At 45.2% G+C, this 18,830-nt stretch overlaps 1 protein-coding gene across 1 annotated transcript; it reads left to right on the forward strand.

The window, feature by feature from the left end:
- The first annotated feature begins 7,146 nt into the window (after positions 1-7,146).
- LOC118090471 (GSK-3-binding protein-like) lies at positions 7,147-9,650 on the forward strand. The gene has a single exon (XM_035126236.2). The coding sequence runs from the start codon at positions 7,459-7,461 to the stop codon at positions 8,161-8,163; it is 705 nt and encodes a 234-aa protein (XP_034982127.1). The 5' UTR covers positions 7,147-7,458; the 3' UTR covers positions 8,164-9,650.
- The last annotated feature ends 9,180 nt before the right edge of the window (positions 9,651-18,830 follow it).

Consider the following 18,830-nt stretch of genomic DNA (forward strand, 5'->3'; position numbering starts at 1 on the left):
ATCTTTCTATCTGCATAGCCTTCCACTTTACAGAGGACAGTCCTCTATTTTGAAGAGGTGTCAGAGAACAGTAGTCTATTTGAAGAACTCTTTTATCTGAAGGGCTAAGTCAGATTATTTATTTGCATTTATATCCCACCTTTCCCCCTCCCCACAATGAGTTATATGGTTCTCCTGCTCCTCAATTAATCCCCACAACAACCCTGTGAGGTAGATTAAGCTGAGAGCAAGTGACTGGCCCAAGGTCACCCACTGAGACTTGTGGCTGAGTGGGGATTTGAACCCTGGTCTCCCAGGTCCTATTTCAATGTGAGCATGTGCATAGTCATATGTGACTCAAATGCACAGGGGTATGGAGTTGCCTGTTTACTTTAGAATATGTAAATCCGTCTCTCTTTTAGTTGATGCATATTTCATATTTTGGCAATGAGGGGCAAGTAGCTACCGGAGAAAGGGATTCCAAAATGTACAAGGAGCCTCCACAGAGCCTCCTCCCCCACTGCAAACAGTTGCCTTCCAACCTGCGGAAGGTGATGAAAACAGGGGTGGATTGGGCAAGCTTAGTATACTCATTCCCACTTGCCTCCACACCTTCACATGGTAATTTCTCCGCTGAAGTTAGATTTAGTGGTGGGTCTTTTGTTTTTTTTAAAAAGGGGGGTAAAAAACTAAGTGATATACAGTACATAAATCTGAAACCTGTAGGTTTATATTGTATTAAAACAGTGTTTTATTTTCCTCTTTTGGTTGTATATCTAATTTCTCTCACACACACCAATATTTCACAAGCTGGATGTGAAAAATTGAGACATTTGTGGGATATATACAGTCAAATCTAACAATGCATATTCTTCCTAGTTAGAACGAGTAAGGGTTAAGACCACAGAGATGTATTGCTGATAGGCTGACTGAGGCCATAGAAATGTAATTGGTACAGAAGGTTCTGTGTGATGTCCTTTCCCCTCCTCTCCTGGGAGGGAAGAAGCAAAAGTATTTATTGTTCCTTCTCTATTTTTCTCTTCTTCACACCATGTGAGCAGACAGATACACAGACCTGATGGGCTGCAATATGTTCCAAGCAGGGTTGCCAACTATTCTGTCAGCATCTGCTCTAGTGCCTTACTGCCTTTAACAGGAACCTGATGAGCTGACCTTGATTAGGTGGCAGTGCTTTATTCCATGCCAGGGATCCCCAAACTGCGGCCCTCCAGATGTTTTGGCCTACAACTCCCATGATCCCTAGCTAACAGGACCAGTGGTCGGGGAAGATGGGAATTGTAGTCCAAAACATCTGGAGGGCCGAAGTTTGGGGATGCCTGCTCCATGCCATGAAAAGCCCTCCCAAGCTGTTGTTAAAGGCACAATGCCAAGCCAGACCAGCTTTGCCCCTATCCCAGTCAGTTGGCAATCCAGCGGGAGAGGAAACAATTACTGAGTGCCTGTCCTGTGCCCTAACCATTCCCAATCTGCCAGCTCTGATTCTGCACAAGGTTTGTGCAAGGATTTTGCACGAGGCTGTGCTGAAATGAAAGGGGTGATTGGCAGGCAGCACCCAGTATTAACTTGCAAATTCAGGCATATGCAGGGACAAAACAACCAAGTATTTCTGTTTCTAGATGGTCTAATGAAGGTGTTTAGCAAGCCATGAAGCCAGTCCCTCCCTAAAATTTCTCAAGCAAAGCACCCAAACAGATGCATACCACTGAACACCCACATAATTGTTTAGTGAGGAAAATAAGGTTAAAAACAAGTTCCTTATCATGGTGTGCTTGGATTCTGCACCTATGTGATTGGAGAGTGCTTTATTATCACTTAGCAACCTTAAGTGCTTTGGCAAAGTTGATGGTTACAGAACAAATTGTTGCAAGCAAGCTTCTGTTTCATTTTGCATTCTGCCACATTCCTTTCCCTTTTTCTTCTCAGACTGTGATATTGTAGAATCACAAGGCTGGAAGAACAGAATGTGATTTTCATTAGGGGTCACCCCCTTATTAAGCCATTATTCTGCTCACAGGTAACTAACAGCTACCCTATACAATAACCTTCTTGCTCTCTATCCCTGCGTGATCCCAGAATTTAACATTTTATGCATAGGGGATAATAGAGAATATGCTTTTTTTAAAAATTGAATGCAATATTGATCAGAGGCTCTAACTGCAGCCACATATAGACAGCTAGACAAATGATAACCAATCCATAAATAACATAACTTTAACATATATTATTCTGAAAGTATTTTACCTACAGTATTATTGAAAGATAAATAAACAAGACAGTTTAAAATATGCCCAATGTGCCTACCTCATACCACTAAATTGATTTTATGAATTCATCATACACTGCTCGAATTTAATCAGCTTTTGGTTGTTGTTGTTGTTGTTAATTCATTTTTTTTCTGTTTACTTGGTTTTGTATTTGTGTCCTGAAGAGATGCCATTCCAATTACCGGTATACCACTCCGCCCCTCATCTTTCTTGCCCTCTATTACAGACTTCTCAAAAAGAATCTGTACAGGCAGTGAACTTGTCTGGTTGAGTCACTTTTGCTAATTCTGATAATGCAGGCTATGTTCTCAAAGGAGGGGGAAATTGTAAATCAATGCCCTGCTGGATGGAAAGACAGTTTGTGCATACAGAAGACAAGAAATAATCACCATGGAATTGAAAAGTATGAATTATCTGGCAACAGAAATATAAATAAAATGGAGATTGAAGCCTGCAGAAGATTGCCATAAAGGGAACTGCAAACGTGTCAGGGGCACTCTTGAAGGCAATACTTCACTAGAGCATATATGCAGGAAAAAATGTAAACATTCCCTCTAAATTTACAGTATTGAACAGAGCACTGAAACATCTGACGACTGGACTCCAGGCCTTTGTAAACAGATTGCCTCATCGTACTTCCCACATCTCTGATACACTCCAAAGGCCGTGGCAGGCTATGAAAAACAGGCTTGTCTTATTTTCCTCTCACACCATTAGTAGGGGCACCATGGGATAATTGCCCAGATTCTTCCAGAATGAACTAACAGAGAGCTGTGACCAACTCTGTGCATGGCTTGTAATCTATGCATAGATTATATGGATTTGCTTATATAATCCCATTGACTATATCTGCAGGAACTGTTCCTTTTGTATTGTTATGAGTTTCAGGAGGGAGGGAGTAGGCTGCATGCAAGATCTTCTAAACCCCTGGATCCAGAAAGTGTTAAAATATAAGCCACACCAGTTTCCTGTGTTGAGATGATAGCCTGGGTGATAGGCCATTAAAGGAAACAAAGGAAAGAGGCTGTGTGAGAGATAGCAAATGAGTGGGGCCCTTCTCCCAGCTTGTGGTTACCGGTATGGTAGTTAGAAGGACAAAGCCTGAAAGAGAGGAGTTTGCAGTGATGTGACCTAGAAGCAAAGCAGCAAACAGAGAGAGAGAGAATCATGCTGGATCTCTTCCTGAATCCAAGGTTGTGGCTATGGGAGAAACAAATCCTTTTAGGGAGTTAGTGTTGTGAACCTCCCTTCCACCCCAATTGTAGGCTCAGGTTGAATAAACCATATATGATAAAAACACCACAGTCTCCGCTGTGCCTCATTTCCAAAAGCAAACATGAACCCTGAGTAAGTGCCTGGAACCCATGGAATCAGAGATTGGGGTGGCGTGGAACAGTATGTTTTGTAGGAAGACAGACGGGCCCTTCACTGGCTATTGCTATGGCATTTCTACTTTCCTTTGATCCAAAAGTTGTAGAGAAAAAGAGTCAAAAGGGAGAGGAAATTCTCCCCTAAGTTGTGGAATTCCCTCCCCACAGAGGTGCATTTGGCTTCTTCACTATGCAGCTTTTGGCAAATCCTCAAGATGCACCTCTTTCCTTGGCCTGAGATGAGTGATTGCAAGGCCCACCCTAGTCGTGTGATTGAAATCTGCTTTGTTTTTAATTTCAATTTGTTGTAACCCACTCTGGAAACTACTACCGTGTTTCTCATATTATAAGACATGTCTTATATTTATTTTTTCCTCAAAAAAACACACTATGGCTTATTTTCAAGGGATGTCTTATTTTTTTCCTCCTCCTGCCGCAGCCGGCATTGCTGCTGCGCCTATCACTATGTCTTATTTTCGGGGTATGGCTTATATTCCTTGAATGCTTAAAATCCTGCTATGGCTTATTTTATGGGTATGTCTTAAAATATGAGAAACAGGGTAGTGAAGGGCTGGCAATAAATATCACCATAATCCTGATGTGATAGACAGTCACATCTGCCTATATCACTGAGTTGTATAACATAATGGAAGTTAGGAACACAGCAGGTATTACAGAGCCACAAGCAAGCTCATTTGGGGGACTGGTCCAACTATGGCACCCATTCCAAGCAGGAAGGAACTTGTTCACAATATTTGTTTATTGGAAAGTAATATGAGAGACAAATAGGGCTTCACACATGCTCTTACCCCCTCCACATCCACTTATGGCTGTCGATACCTCCCACGTTTTCAGACAACTTCATGTGTCTCATAAAACATTTTCATACCCTGGATAAGTGTTTACTCAAAACATGCAGTTGGAAATCCACCACTTTTTTAAACCATACATTTGTATATTAATGAGGCTGTTGTTGCAACCCAACCCATCTTAGGTCAGCCTGCAGCCCAGTACAGTAGTTGGTCCCAATCTATCTGTTGAAGCAACATATTGCATGTGAAAACTCACGTCCTAAGAGTCAGCTGCACTCTAGAATGCAGAGCAGAGATGTTGGGATGTCCTCACACAGAAAGTATTCAACAAGCCTGAAAAGCATAAGATTATATACTTCCTATACCCAGGATAAATGTCCTGGACAACTGAGAAGAATATTTCAATTCTATCCAGGTCTACCAACAATCACTTATGGTCAACCACAACTACTCTGTTAAGGACTGCAAGAAGCATTTTGACCCAGCCAATATCCTCTTTGCAAACAGGAGGGGAAATTGCTGCCACACTCATGTGTTTCCTGAGGTTTCTCTCCTCCTTCCTAGGACTGACAGCACATCAATCAGAAACCACCAGCTTCGTTCAGTTATATCAGTTATATTTTTAAAATTCAAGAATTTATATCATGCCCTTTAATTCATAAGCATTTACTCTGGGTGGCTTCCAATAATGGGAAATATCACCATGATCTCATAATAAAACAGTCATCTAAAACACACAAACATAAAATGGAAACATGGCCCACAAACAGTAAAAAAATAAAAAAGTTTGCCACATAAAAACATTATCAGTCTGACAAAAGCTGCCCGGAACAGAAAAGTCTTCACTAAATGGCAGAGGGTGATAAGGAAGGCCTAAACCACATGCAGCAAATTACTTGGCTTAAGGACCATGTCATCTGATCTAGGTTGAGTACACACCATAATTTTAAAGCACATGCCACCCACACGCCCAAGACTTCTGAGAGTTGAAGGGTGCTGGAAATTGTAGCTCTGAGAGGGGAAACTACAGTTCCCAGGATTCTTGTGGGAGGAGGGGTTGTCATGTGCTTTAAAGTTATGGGGACACCTCACAGAGCTACAATCTCCAGCACCCCTCATGAACTACACAGTTCCAGGATTCTTCGTGTGGTGGGTGGAATATGAATCAAATGTGCTTTACATGTACTGTACTCAGAATTCCCGCCCCCCAAAATAATGCCTTGCGTGGATTAGGAAGGGCTGCAGAATAGCAGAACTGTAGATTTGGAAGGGGCACAACGGGTCATCTAGCTCAACCCCCTGCACTGCAGGAATCTTTTGCCCATCGTGGGGCTCGAACCCACAACCCTGAGATTAAGAGTCTCTACCAACTGAACTATTCACAGGGTCCAATCCAGGTCCGGCTAGGAGAGACCCCTGACCTGCAATTCTGACCAGCCGCTGCCAGTCAGTGTAGAGACAGCCCTGAGTTACAGGACTCGCTCTCCCGGGAAGGCAATGACGGCCGCCACCACCTCAGTGGCTACGGAAGGACCAGGTGCACAGCCTGGGAGTCATTTTGGACCCACAGCTGTCCATGGAGGCGCAGGTCAGTTCTGTGTCCAGGGCAGTTGTCTACCAGCTCCATCTGGTACACAGGCTGAGACCCTACCTGCCCGTAGACTGTCTCGCCAGAGTGGTGCATGCTCTAGTTATCTCCCGCTTGGACTACTGCAATGCGCTCTATGTGGGGCTACCTTTGAAGGCGACTCGGAAACTGCAACTAATCCAGAATGCGGCAGCTAGACTGGTAACTGGGAGCGGCCGCCAAGACCATATAACACCGGTCCTGAAAGACCTACATTGGCTCCCAGTACGTTTCTGAGCACAATTCAAAGTGTTGGTGCTGACCTTTAAAGCCCTAAACAGCTTCGGCCCAGTATACCTTACGGAGCGTCTCCACCCATCATTCTGCCCGGACACTGAGGTCCAGCACCGAGGGCCTTCTGGCGGTTCCCTCACTGCGAGAAGCAAAGCTACAGGGAACCAGACAGAGGGCCTTCTCGGTAGTGGCACCCACCCTATGGAACGCCCTCCCATCAGATGTCAAAGAGATAAACAACTACCTGACATTTAGAAAACATCTGAAGGCAGCCCTGTTTAGGGAAGTTTTAAATGTGTGATATTTTAATGTACTGTATTTTAATCTTTGTTGGAAGCTGCCTAGAGTGGCTGGGTAAACCCAGCCGGATGGGTGGGGTACAAATAAATTATTATTATTATTATTATTATTATTATTACCCAATTATTATTATTATTATTACCCAGCTATGCTCTAACCTCCCCTGCTGGGAGACCCATGCGCTCATGCTCTGCTTTGTGGGCTTCTCACAGGCATTTGGCTGGCCATGGCGAGACCAGGGTGCTGGGCGAGCGGGGCCACTCTCACCCAACGGCATGGACACGGCGCTATTCCCCCCACCCCGCCGCTGCTGCTGCTGCTGCCGGTCTCGAGCGCGTGGCCCGCTCTGCGCGTGCGCGTGCGCGCGCCGTCTGGTTTGTTGCCATGTCGAGCTCTGACCTCACTGACTCCGCGGCGGTCACGCCAGCCCCGCCTCCTCCCTGCCTCCCTACAGGCCAGCGTTTGAAAAAGCGGACGAGTCCACCTGAGCGCACAAATACTCAGTACAGGGGTGTGTGTGCGGTGGGGGGGAACACACGCTCCCGCTCACTGACATCTTCGTGCCTGCCCTTGCCGCTACTAGCCTGGCCTCCCTGTGTGCCGTCCGGGCTGCAAAGCGACGGCCGTCGAGGTGGGCAATCAGGGCCGGAGCTTCCCCCCTCGCTTCTGGAGCAGTTGGACGCGCCCGCGGCCGCGTCACCCATTGTTTACAAACCAACCGCAGCAGCAACAACAGCGTTTTGAGAGCGAGCGAGCGAGCGGAGAGGGCGCCTCATTGGTAGCTGCGGAACGAGCAGCGGAGGCGGCAGCGTGCGCGCCAAGCGGAGGAAAGGAAAGCGGAGCCGGCTGCCATGCCCTGCCGACGACCGGGCGCAGAGCGCTTCCTGCTGCTGGAGCATGCCGTGTCGTTGCCGGGCGGCGCCGTCGGGGCGAGCAGCGGCTCCAAGGAAGTAGACGCGCTGGTGGCCAAGCTGGGCGAGGTGCTGCAGCTGAGCGCCCAGCGCCGTGCGCCACCCGCCCCTCGTCTACCCCCCAAGCGCCAAGGCCGCGACCGGGCGGCCCCTTACTCGTCTCCGAGGGGGCTCGGCTTCTTAGCCTCGCTGCACCACCACCACCGGCACCCGCCGCCCCACGCGCTGTCCCCGGCGTCGCTGCTGCTGCTGCCTCCGTCCCCGCCCAGCGCCGCCGACCGCCAGGGCAGCCCTCGGGTGGCCAAGCAGCTGTGCGGACGGGGCTGGCTGAGGAGCGCCGGGAAGAAGCAACGCCAGCAGCACTCTAGACTGTCGGCGGGCGACGAGGACGACGAGGACGAGGACGACGACCCGCACCGGCTCCTGCAAGAACTCATCCTGTCCGGCAACCTCATCAAAGAAGCCGTCCGGCGGCTGCAGCTGGCGGCCACGACGCCCTCGACGGCGCCGGCCGAGGCCTCCTCCGCCACGGCATCCCCCGGCTCGACTTCGTCCACCGGCAGCTGTTGCTGCCACAGCAGCAGCGAAGGAGACTCGACGGCAGCCTCGGCGTACGGCGTCTCCGCTTTGCAGCCCCGACCGTGACGCCCCCACCCTACCCGTCCGGGATGCAGCCGTGCCCTCCCGATCGCCGACAGCCCCCCTCTCTTTCACGAAACCATGGGGGGCAGAGTATGGGAATAGTCTTTGCACCTTTTCCCTCTCTGCTACACACACAGTTAGGGATTTATGGCGGGGGGGGGGGAGGAGCAAACGCGACGGCGACGAGGTGCGACTGCAAATCCCCAGACGCGGATTATCGAGGCAGCGCCGTATATACTTGAAGCAGACTTGTCTATTTGCTACGAGACACTGAACGATTATTATTCTTTGTAGCTCGTCGTTACGGACGGAGCCATGAGCCCGGCTATTACTGACTCACTGTTCTCTCTTTATTAAGAAAATTGTGGTGCTATGCAGCCCTGGACGGTTGCCCTCGCAGCCTTTCCCGTCGAGCAGCTAAGAGCCAGCCAAGATGACCCGAATCTGCCTCCTGCGCCAGGATTTGTGCTTTCCGTCTGAACGCTACTGCTCCACCGCCGCAGTAGCATGTTCTTTTTTTGGAGGTGGAGGGGGGAGAGCGAGCAAAAAAAAGGGGGGGTACCACCCCGCATGGCATTTTCTAGTGTGGAATCATTCTTACGCACACGCCGGTGTGTTGCTTGAGAGGGGTCGGGCGGGGGGTGCTGAACAGTAAAGGCATGTCAGATGTTTTCTATTGGAAAAGGAGGGTGGAGCCAGTACACTATTGAATGCAAATATGAATTGGTTTGAAGAGCTGCGCCCCCCACCCTTTCTGCCAAGGTCACCCCTTTCTGCCTTTCCCGTCCAGGCTCTGTTTGTTCATGTTGCGTTCCCCAGGCAGTTGGAGATCGTAATCCTATCCGAGCTTGTTTTGACTGGGCTGTGGGCGAACCCTGTGTGTTTTGTAACGGCTGGGAGTCTCCTGAGGACGCACACGTTGCCATCCGAGTTGTTGTGCTTTTCTCCCCCCCTTTTTTTTTCCTAAAAGCTCCTCCTCTCCCTACAAACAGGATTCTGAGAAAGGAGGTCATGTTACAGCAGTCTTTCTAAGAAATCTCCCCCCCCTTCCCCGCCAGTCATAAGCAAATCTCTGGGGCTCTGCCTAGCCAAGGGTATTTGGGTTGCCTCTTTTACACCGCCTATGATCCCCAAATTTCCCTTGTGAGTCTGTCCTCTTACACACAAAAGAGGGAAAATAAACGTTGCCTCTTGTTTTGGATTGTCTCAACGAACCATTTGCATTATGTGTAAATTCTCTTTCTGGAGACTCTTGGGGCTTTCACTATTTTTATCTTTTACATAAATCTGTTTTGCGGCTGTATGTAGCCGTTTAAAAATGTGAATATTCATGCTGGAAAGTGGTTGGCTAACATGCAGTGAGAGGCTGAGGGCGAAGACGCACATTGTTCACAGAAGGTAGCTAAAAACGAGCTTTTTAACATTAAAAGCAAAAAAAATAAAAATGAATAAATACACACAGAACCTCAATGGCTCAATCAGCAGAAGAAGCTGTTGACAAAATATAAATATATATATATACACTTCGTAACGGAGTGTTGGAGTTGTGTTCCTGGTTTTCAGGACGTGTCTTTAATATGTCTGTATTGAATAAACGTGGTAGACTTTTATATGAAAAAAATTCTGTGTTCTGTCATCTTTGCACTAGAGGGGTTTAGTGTTCCTACTTGCTGTATATGATCAATTGTTTCCTCTTCTATGAAGCCCTCATGAGGTGGGCGAGGGAGTATTGGGGAGAGGGGGTGCTAACCTGGGCTGTGGGATGCAAAGAGCTGGTTACAAAGTCTCTGAATGCAACTCAGTCCCTTTGTTTGCCAGCAACATTCAGGCTCAGAAATCCTCTTCTGCATTTTGTAGTTTTGTTCTTGGGATGAGCACATTCTAGTTTATTTTATGCAACCACTGAAATTTTAGAACACTTTTAGACATTTTAGAACACTATACAGGGTGTGTGCGTTTGCAACCCCTTATTCTCACCCCATCTCCCTCCCCTGCCCACTTTTGTGGTAAGAAGAGAAAGGATGATGTAGATCTCATTGCAGCAGTTCCTTTGATTAATATTGAGATGCAGGAATCTTGGATGCAATCCAGATCCACGGCTATCAGGAGAAGGCTGCTCATTGATGTTAGTGAGATGAGAATGGTCTTCCCGAGATGCCAATTAAACCAAATGTCCTTGGAACACTTCTCACATTAAGACATTTGTAATGGATTACTCTGCATCAAGGTGCAATTGAACTAAAGCATGCTATTCCACCTTTTGCCTGTGTCACAATTGCAACCAAAATCTGCTTCTTTGTAGTAGACTGTGATTGTGTCGAGAAGAAAATGGAAGGCGGTAAAGCTATGAGAATGTACTTGCCTCATGCTCCAATGCTTTGCAATAAAAGAAGGGCTATGTAAAGATTACTACTACTATTAGAGTTTTAGAAAAGAAAATGGAAGCAATGAGAGATGAATAGCTTGCTGCTAAAACTATCTGTGCACACAAATGATTGGTAGATGCTGCAAGAATGTGATAGCCCTTCCGTTTGCAGAAGATGAGGTAATTATGACTTTTTGTATATGTAATGGCTGCTACTACTAAATAAAGAGAGTGTTAAACATAGGACACATTATTTATATTTACCTCACTATTTCTGCCATTTTTTAATTTTATTTTTTAGCCAGCCAGGTAGTAAACTAGTAATGTGATCCCATTACTTATTTGCTTCTGGCCTTAATGATACTAAAATTCCAGTAGCAAATGTAGATTTGATGGTTCAACAGGATTGCCAGGCCTTTACCACTACAATTCTGGACACATCTGACTTTGATGGGTACCTTGTCAATATGGGTAATGGGAAAATTAAATAAAAATAAAAATGCATCCTTGTGTAATTTACTCTCTCTTTACAAAAGGTGCCAGCAAATACTTTTTTTAAGGACTGGCAAAGCTTGATAAAATGTTCAGTTAAGTTTTAATTGCAAAACTGATCACCTACGTGTGTGGCAGGGTGGTGGTGGTTCTGCTTCAGCACACTTGGAGTGGCTCTTCTTTAAACCTACGTACAAATTCTGTGGCATTTTAAGGAAATGATGCAGCTTGGTATGGTAAAGGAATTAGTTGTATAGACTTGGGGTCAAACTAAACTAAACATGGTGGTCAGATGGATGTGAACACAGATATAATTGCAAACACCAATTTGGTATGCTCTAATCACACCAGAATTGGAGAGTAAGGGTCTGTCTATTTTACTACCTACCAAGAAGTAAGGCGAGTGGACCACTTCACTTTGCTGCACCTTCCCCCTACCCCAAGTGTGTTTCTTCCAACCAAGCACACTTTCAATATTAAGGCTTGGCTAAGGAGAAAAGTCTAAACCACAGAGCCTAGGGCTTGCCAATCAGAAGGTCGGCGGTTCAAATCCCCGCGACAGGGTGAGCTTACATTGTTCGGTCCCAGCTCCTGCCAACCTAGCAGTTCGAAAGCACGCCCAAAGTGCAAGTAGATAAATAGGTACTGCTCTGGCGGGAAGGTAAAAGGTGTTTCTGTACGCTGCTCTGGTTCGCCAGAAGCGGCTTAGTCATGCTGGCCACATGACCTGGAAGCTGTCTGTGGACAAATGCCGGCTCCCTTGGCCTATAGGGCGAGATGAGCACGCAACCCCAGCGTCGTCCACAACTGGACCTAATGGTCAGGGGTACCTTTACCTTTAAGGAGAAAAGTAGGGATGCAGGTGGCGCTGTGGGTTAAACCACAGAGCCTGGGGCTTGACGATTGGAAGGTCAGCGATTTGAATCCCTGAGACGGAGCACACATCAAAGTGCAAGCAGATAAGAAGGTCAATGGCGTTTCCATGCTCTGCTCTGGTTTGCCAGAAGCGGCTTAGTCATGCTGGCCACTCATCCAGTAAAGCGAGATGAGCACCGCAACCCCAGAGTCATCCACGACTGGACTTAATGGTCAGGGGTCCCTTTACCTTTACCTTTAAGGAGAAAAGTACCTAGAGAAATGGAACACGGGGGTCCTGTGCCCCTCTTTCTCTTTTGCATAGGCTCCCACCCCTTTTTTGACAATGAATGGAATCACGGAACTTGCATGACTTGGGCAGATTAGTGTTTAAATACTTAAATCTGTTGCAGTCCCATCTAGCTCAGCACTTACGTAACTCATTTTGTCGTTGCTTCATATGAAGCAGATGTTTGAAATTGTATCACTGAGTAATTATGTATTCCTTACATGTGCTCTAGGCAAATTGATCTTGAAATAGAGTTTCATAACTCTTTACGCTAATGGACAAGTTTGGTTCACAACTGCCTTTGGGGGCGAATGTGGAAGGGAAGCTGTTGCGATATACAGCATCTATTGAACAAGCTTTTGTGGTAAAAACCTTGTTTGTTTGTTTGTTTCCTGCTTGTATTCTGTATAGCATGGGTGGGGAACCTCCTTCAGCCATTAGGGGGAGGGCTGCATTTAGCCCCAACCCCTGCTCTATAACAACATGAGAGTAAATGTTATTCAGTGATTGTTCAAGCCAAGAATAGCAAAGGTAAAACAAACAGAAAGCTTAGGTGTTTCCAAAATCAACACAATCATGTAACAAGCTTATTTCCCTCCCACCCCCGTATAGTGAAGATTTTCCAAATTTGAAAATCTAAGCTTAATTCAGTCACTTGTCCTTCCCACTTCCCAGAAACCTTTTGTCTTTTTACAATATTTGCTCACTAAAGGAATATATACGGTAGATATGTGAGAGGCTCAGACCTCTTCATCAGATAAAATAAAAATGTGGATGTTCACTGCACATTAATAAAAATTTATTAAAATGTAAAGATGTTGTATTTTTCAGATACAAAGAAGCCTAGCTACAAATACTTGCTTTCGTAACCAGTCCTCCGTGTCACTGAGAATTATATGCCTTTCAATTTAAGCCTTATTTTTTTAAAAATTCTTTCAACTTGGGCTATAAACCCAAGCACACGAGTAAATAGGGAGTTAACTCAATAGGCACAGTGAAACTTGCTTCTAAGCAAACGTTGCATAGGTTTGTCCTGTTTGTTTTGCAAATTGCAACCTTATTTACTAATTAAAATAGCATGTTGGCTGGCTCAGGGTGATGAGGCCTTTCCCAACAGTTACAAAAATAGCCCCCCCCCTCAAAAAAAAAGTTGGCAAAAAAGGAAGAACTAGTGTAGCGGATCAATTCTTCATTCTAAAATAGGTAAAGGTAAAATACCCCTGGACAGTACCCCTGGACAGTCAAAGGCAACTGGGGTGTGGCACTCATCTTGCTTTCAGGCCGAGGGAGCTGGCGTTTGTCTACAGTCAGACAGCATGACTAAGCCGCTTCTGTCGCAACGGGACACTTTGACGAGTGCCAGAGTGCATGGAAATCCGTTTACCTTAGTGCTACAGTGGTACCTATTTATCTACTTGCATAAATAGTTTCAGTGGAGAGACTGACCCACTGCACCAGAGCCAGGAGTCTATCAAGCCCAACATACTGTTTTGCAAAGTGGTCAACTAGACACTTCTGCAAAGCCCACAGGCAGACCAGGAAGGCAGCTTGTCTTTTCTTTGTTAGTCTACTTGGATTAGTCTTTTTATAATGTTTGTACACTACTTATCAATTAAGATGATAGCCAAATCAATTTACAATAAATAAAATTCAGAACAACAGGGTAATAGCTGGGACCCTGAGTTTATGCCCATTGGAAGGAATGTTGCCCGAGCAGAGGTTTGCTCACAGAAGGCTCCCACCAGCAGAAGAGGATGGAGACAACTTTAACCACCGTAAGTCTCCTTCTCCCCCTGCATCCCTTTCTTGCCCCTGAATATCTGCTTTAAGAGGTGAGGAAGCTTCTAAAACAGTGCCTGCTTCCCCTTGTGCCTCCTTCCCCTTTTGCTTGAGATCCAAGTCATAGGCAGAAAATTGTGGATTCAAAAATTAAAATATAAATGCAACCACGTTGTAAACTGCCTTGAGGGCTGCAAACCAATATATAAATGATTTCATAAATAAATAAATGCACACTGCCTGCAAGAATTAAAACAATGAGAGGCAACACTTTATTAAGACACATAGCAGGTCACTGATTTAGAAGCTGGCTTGATTTTTAAATGTCTTTACTATTAGGGGGATTAGGGCAACCTGAGTGAATTTCTACCGGGAAGGAATTCCACAATCAGTGCACCCTGTGTCTTGTATTGCTATGCCTGACATCCTATATGGGAAGGACAGAGAGCAGGATGAAACAAATGAAATAGTATTATAAATGAAACAGTGAGATCCTTCTCAGAAAATGTTAACAAATGTAATTGTTTAACACATACAAGTTAAAGCAAAATAAAATAAATTCCTTCAGTAGCACCTTAAAGACCAACTAAGTTTTTATTTTGGTATGAGCTTTCGTGTGCATGCACACTTCTTCAGACAGAAAGCTCATTCCAAAATAAAAACTTATTTGGTCTTTAAGGTGCTACTGAAGGAATTTTTTTATTTTGCTTCGACTCAGACCAACACGGCTACCTACCTGTAACTACATACAAGTTACTCTTATATCAACAGGCTTACATGTGCCTTACTCTGTGCTGGATTGTGAAAAATGTATGTGGTTTCTTATGTACTGGGCTTCTATGACTCAGACTGAAATAACTGATAGAGAAACCAGATTAACTGTTAAAGCATTACTCAGTTAAAGCATTCTACTCATTTAGAACTGTAGGCATAATCAAAGCTGGGAGAGAAATCAAGAAAGAAAGAAAGAGAGCGAGGAAGCAAGAAAGCCCTGTTGGATCAGGCCAAAGCTCCACTTAGAACAGGGGTCAACAACCTTTTTTATCAGGGGGCCGGTCCACTGTCCCTCAGACCTTGTGGGAGGCCGGACTATATTTTAGGGAGGGGGGAAACATGACCGAATTCCTATGCCCCACAAATAACCCAGAGGTGCATTTTAAATAAAAGGACACATTCTACTTGCGTAAAAACACACTGATTCCCAGACTGTCCACGGGCCAGATTGAGAAGGTGATTGGGCTGCATCTGGTCCCCAGGCCTTAGGTTGCCTACCCCTGACTTAGAATGATCCACTTACTACTTCCCACAATAGCCAATAGTTTACTACTGTTTATTGTGGCCTCTCTGTTATCTTCTTCTTCTTCGGCAATCACTCGTAGCCGAGTAAGATTCTCTTCCATAAACAATGGGTCCGTAAGTGACTGTGCGCCAGGCCAATTCTGGATCCACACGTCCTTCCACGGTGGGGACATTGGTTTCCAGGCGGGAGTTGATCACGGTGTGGATTTGCCAAGCATGCCTTCCTCTTAGCATGTTTCTCCCTTGCGTCCTGAGATCGAGTTTCTTCAAAGCCCATGACACCTTTGGTAAAGGCTGTTCTCCAACTGGAGCGCTCGCAGGCCAGTGTTTCCCAGTTGTCAGTGTTTATACTACGTTTTAAAGATTTGCCTTGAGAGTCTTTAAACCTCTTTTGTTGAACACCAGCATTACACTTTCCATTTTTAAGTTCGGAATAGAGTAGTTGCTTTGGAAGACAATCATCAGGCATCCGCACAACATGACTATTCCAACGAAGTTGATGTTGAAGAATAATTGCTTCAACACTGGTGATCTTTGCTTCTTCCAGTACACTGATATTAGTTCACCTGTCTTCCCAAGTGATGTGTAAAAATTTTTGGAGACACCGTTGATGTAATCTTTCGAGGAGTTGGAGATGGTATTTATAAGTGGTCCATGTTTCACAAGCATATAGTAAGGTTGGTAGTACAATAGCTTTGCCATTGGGCAGCATATAAATATTCTTAGTAAACAACCACCTGAAGAAAACACCTTGCATCTTGAATATCTTGCTTGATGACTAGGGTTTTGTTTTTTAATTAAAGTAATTAATTCAAGGGTGTATATCACTACCCGCAGAAGTTTAGCGGGTAGATGATGCCCATACAGATGTGTTTTGAATGCAAAACTGTTTGAGAGCCTTTGGACTGTTAGTGCGAACAGGAGAAGCAAAAGATGAAGCCTTGCTCTTTCTGGAGGAGGTTGAAATCCACACAGGGCTTCAGTATATTTTGCCAGTTATCTCTCCTAACCTTCCCTCCCTTTCTCCTCTTGAGTAATTTTTGAATGAGGCATGGAGTTAACATTTTGGCATCGCAGTTTACTTCCCTCTGAATTGCAACAGCTATTGGTCTATATGATGCAATGCCACCGTTTTCCCTTTCTGCAAGACTCAGCAGCTAAAACAGCTACCCTGGAATCAATCTGATCCAGGTGATCAGAACTGTAAAGTGCTTTGGAGTTGTTGTTTTTCAAAGAGACCACAGAAATGAATTCCAGAGCAGCTGTTGTTAGCCTGGTATTGCAAAATGTTACATCATCGACTCCCCAACGGCTAGCGTGGCACAAGCTTTCTTAAGTATGGGTTTCTTGCTAACCAATCTTAAGCACATAATGGACAGAGGGATCAAGAGTTACAGTTCTGGCCAGGCTCTATTATTTTCAGCTGTGTATTTGAAAAACTCCCCCACGGCTGGGGGCAGAGGAGACGCTTCCTTCCTGCTGACAATATCAGCATATCAGGGAGAGAGACTCTTGGATGCTGCTTCACTACTTTTCTAGGAGTGCAGTTGAAGACAAGCAGCAGCCACAAAATTAAATACAAGGTAGTTGTGGAATTTGAAGCCCTAACATCGGTTTACCTTGGAAATAATTTCATCTCCAGACATTCAACTTCCATTCAGAAAACCCCAAACCAATTCAGCTTAAGAACATAAGAAAAGCCCTCCTGGATCAGGCCACAAAAACACGATGCCCACAGACTTGGTTGAATGTCAGGCCTAATGTACAATTTGTATGCACAACCAAGGAATAAAGGTACATGTGACACCAACCCGATATGTTTATTTTTCCGTATGTTTAATGAAACCTCCCTGGGTTCCTTTGGAGGAAGGTGCAGAGCATAACTCTAATAAAGACATAAAATAAACAAACACACCCGCCAGTTAAATACTCTTAGAATGCCTTCCATAGTCTTAATGCATGGGTTTCCTTGCCTGCCCCAGAGAGATCTTGGACTGATAACCCGCTGAAAGAAAAGGTAGGGCTGGTCTGTGAAATAATGGCCAGAATCAATAATAGCTTTAGCTCCATTTTTGTGCAAATTACATGCCACGGGACTTGACAGACCAAAAGGTGTGTCAAGTCAGGATATCTCCAACGAGTACATGCGACGCTTGCAACAGAAAACCCAGCAGCTGACGTAATATATACTGACAATGCGATGCTCTTATTACTACAGCAAATCATCTAGTTCTAATCATAGACAATCTTCTGCCTTGTTCAGCTTCATTCTGGTAAATTCTGCCCCTTCATTTGCTTCTCTATTTTTTTTAAAAAATCAATATTTCTCCAATAATTATTTGATCGATGAATCTCAGTTTACATGGAGGTATTTGTGGCCTGCACTATTTCCACTCTCCCCCAGCAAAAAAGTAAGGTTAATAGCACCTGAGGAAAGCACAAAGACGCAATTTAAGATTGAGAAAACTGCAGGGGGAAAGGGTTAAGCATCGTCCTTCATCCCACTATGATGATGCTCCTATCAGAGCAGGAGCCTCCCTGTGACTACTTTGTACTTAAATAAAAAAGTTGGGGTGCCTGAACAGAGATCTCCCACAGCATGCTGTTTTTGGCCCTTGCTGAAGATGGCAATGGGACATATTCTGCATTGGTTTCCTTACCAATATCCCCCCCCCCCCGTCCCTTCCACTGTGATCTCCCTTGTGTTGAAATTCAATTACGAATTCCTCAAGGGCAGGGACATGTCATTTTTTTGGTCATGTTTTTCTCCCCACTCTTTCTCTTCTCTTCTTCTTTTTTGGCTCATGTTTACATGGATAACAACAACACAACTCCGACTACTCACTCACTTATTTGTATACACACAGTGTGCAACCCCCCCCCCCACAAAACTCCTCCGCTGTTTTTAAAGAGGCACATCTGGTGGTACTAAAAATAGGGGCTTGTCAGCAGCTTGGTAATTTTAGGCTCAATGAGAAGCTGTCCCCATGGCAACCGTACAGTTGTTGAATCATTTATTATTTGAAGGAGAAAGCCATAATAGTGCTGACAATTTTCAACTCCAGAGCTTTTTAAGGGTACTTCATTTTCCTGTATTCCCCGTTTCAGATCATTAATATTTATCAGACGGCACCAGCTCTTGAGCTCCTTGCTTGCTTTCATGCTAAGTTCTAACAATTTGATGTGTGTGGTGGAGTGATGGAGTCTCAGCATGGCATTTGATAAAGGGAGAGGAGGGAGGAAAGGATAGACATAACTTGGTGCTTTTGCGCTCCACGAGCATTGCCAATGTTTGCTCCCCAAAGATACGACACTTAGACACGGCTGGGAAAAGACTGTTGCAGAATTAGATTCAAATCCATCTCTCTCCACCCCCACCCCCCATGGCACATTGTTCTTTGTCCCCTTGGTGTTTTCAAATAGTGCTTGCTTAGAAGCACACAGAGAAATCAGATCTGTCTGAAGATATTACAAACCTGAGGAAGTCCAAATGCTCTCCTCCTTTCTAATTAACAGGACTCGCATAAGAACCTGTCCATACCGTAAGAGCTGTATCAGAAGACTTTGGAGGCTAGGTGACTGGCAGCTGGG

The sequence above is a fragment of the Zootoca vivipara genome, chromosome 8 (assembly GCF_963506605.1).
Source record: "Zootoca vivipara chromosome 8, rZooViv1.1, whole genome shotgun sequence".
Taxonomy (NCBI): Eukaryota; Metazoa; Chordata; class Lepidosauria; order Squamata; family Lacertidae; genus Zootoca; species Zootoca vivipara.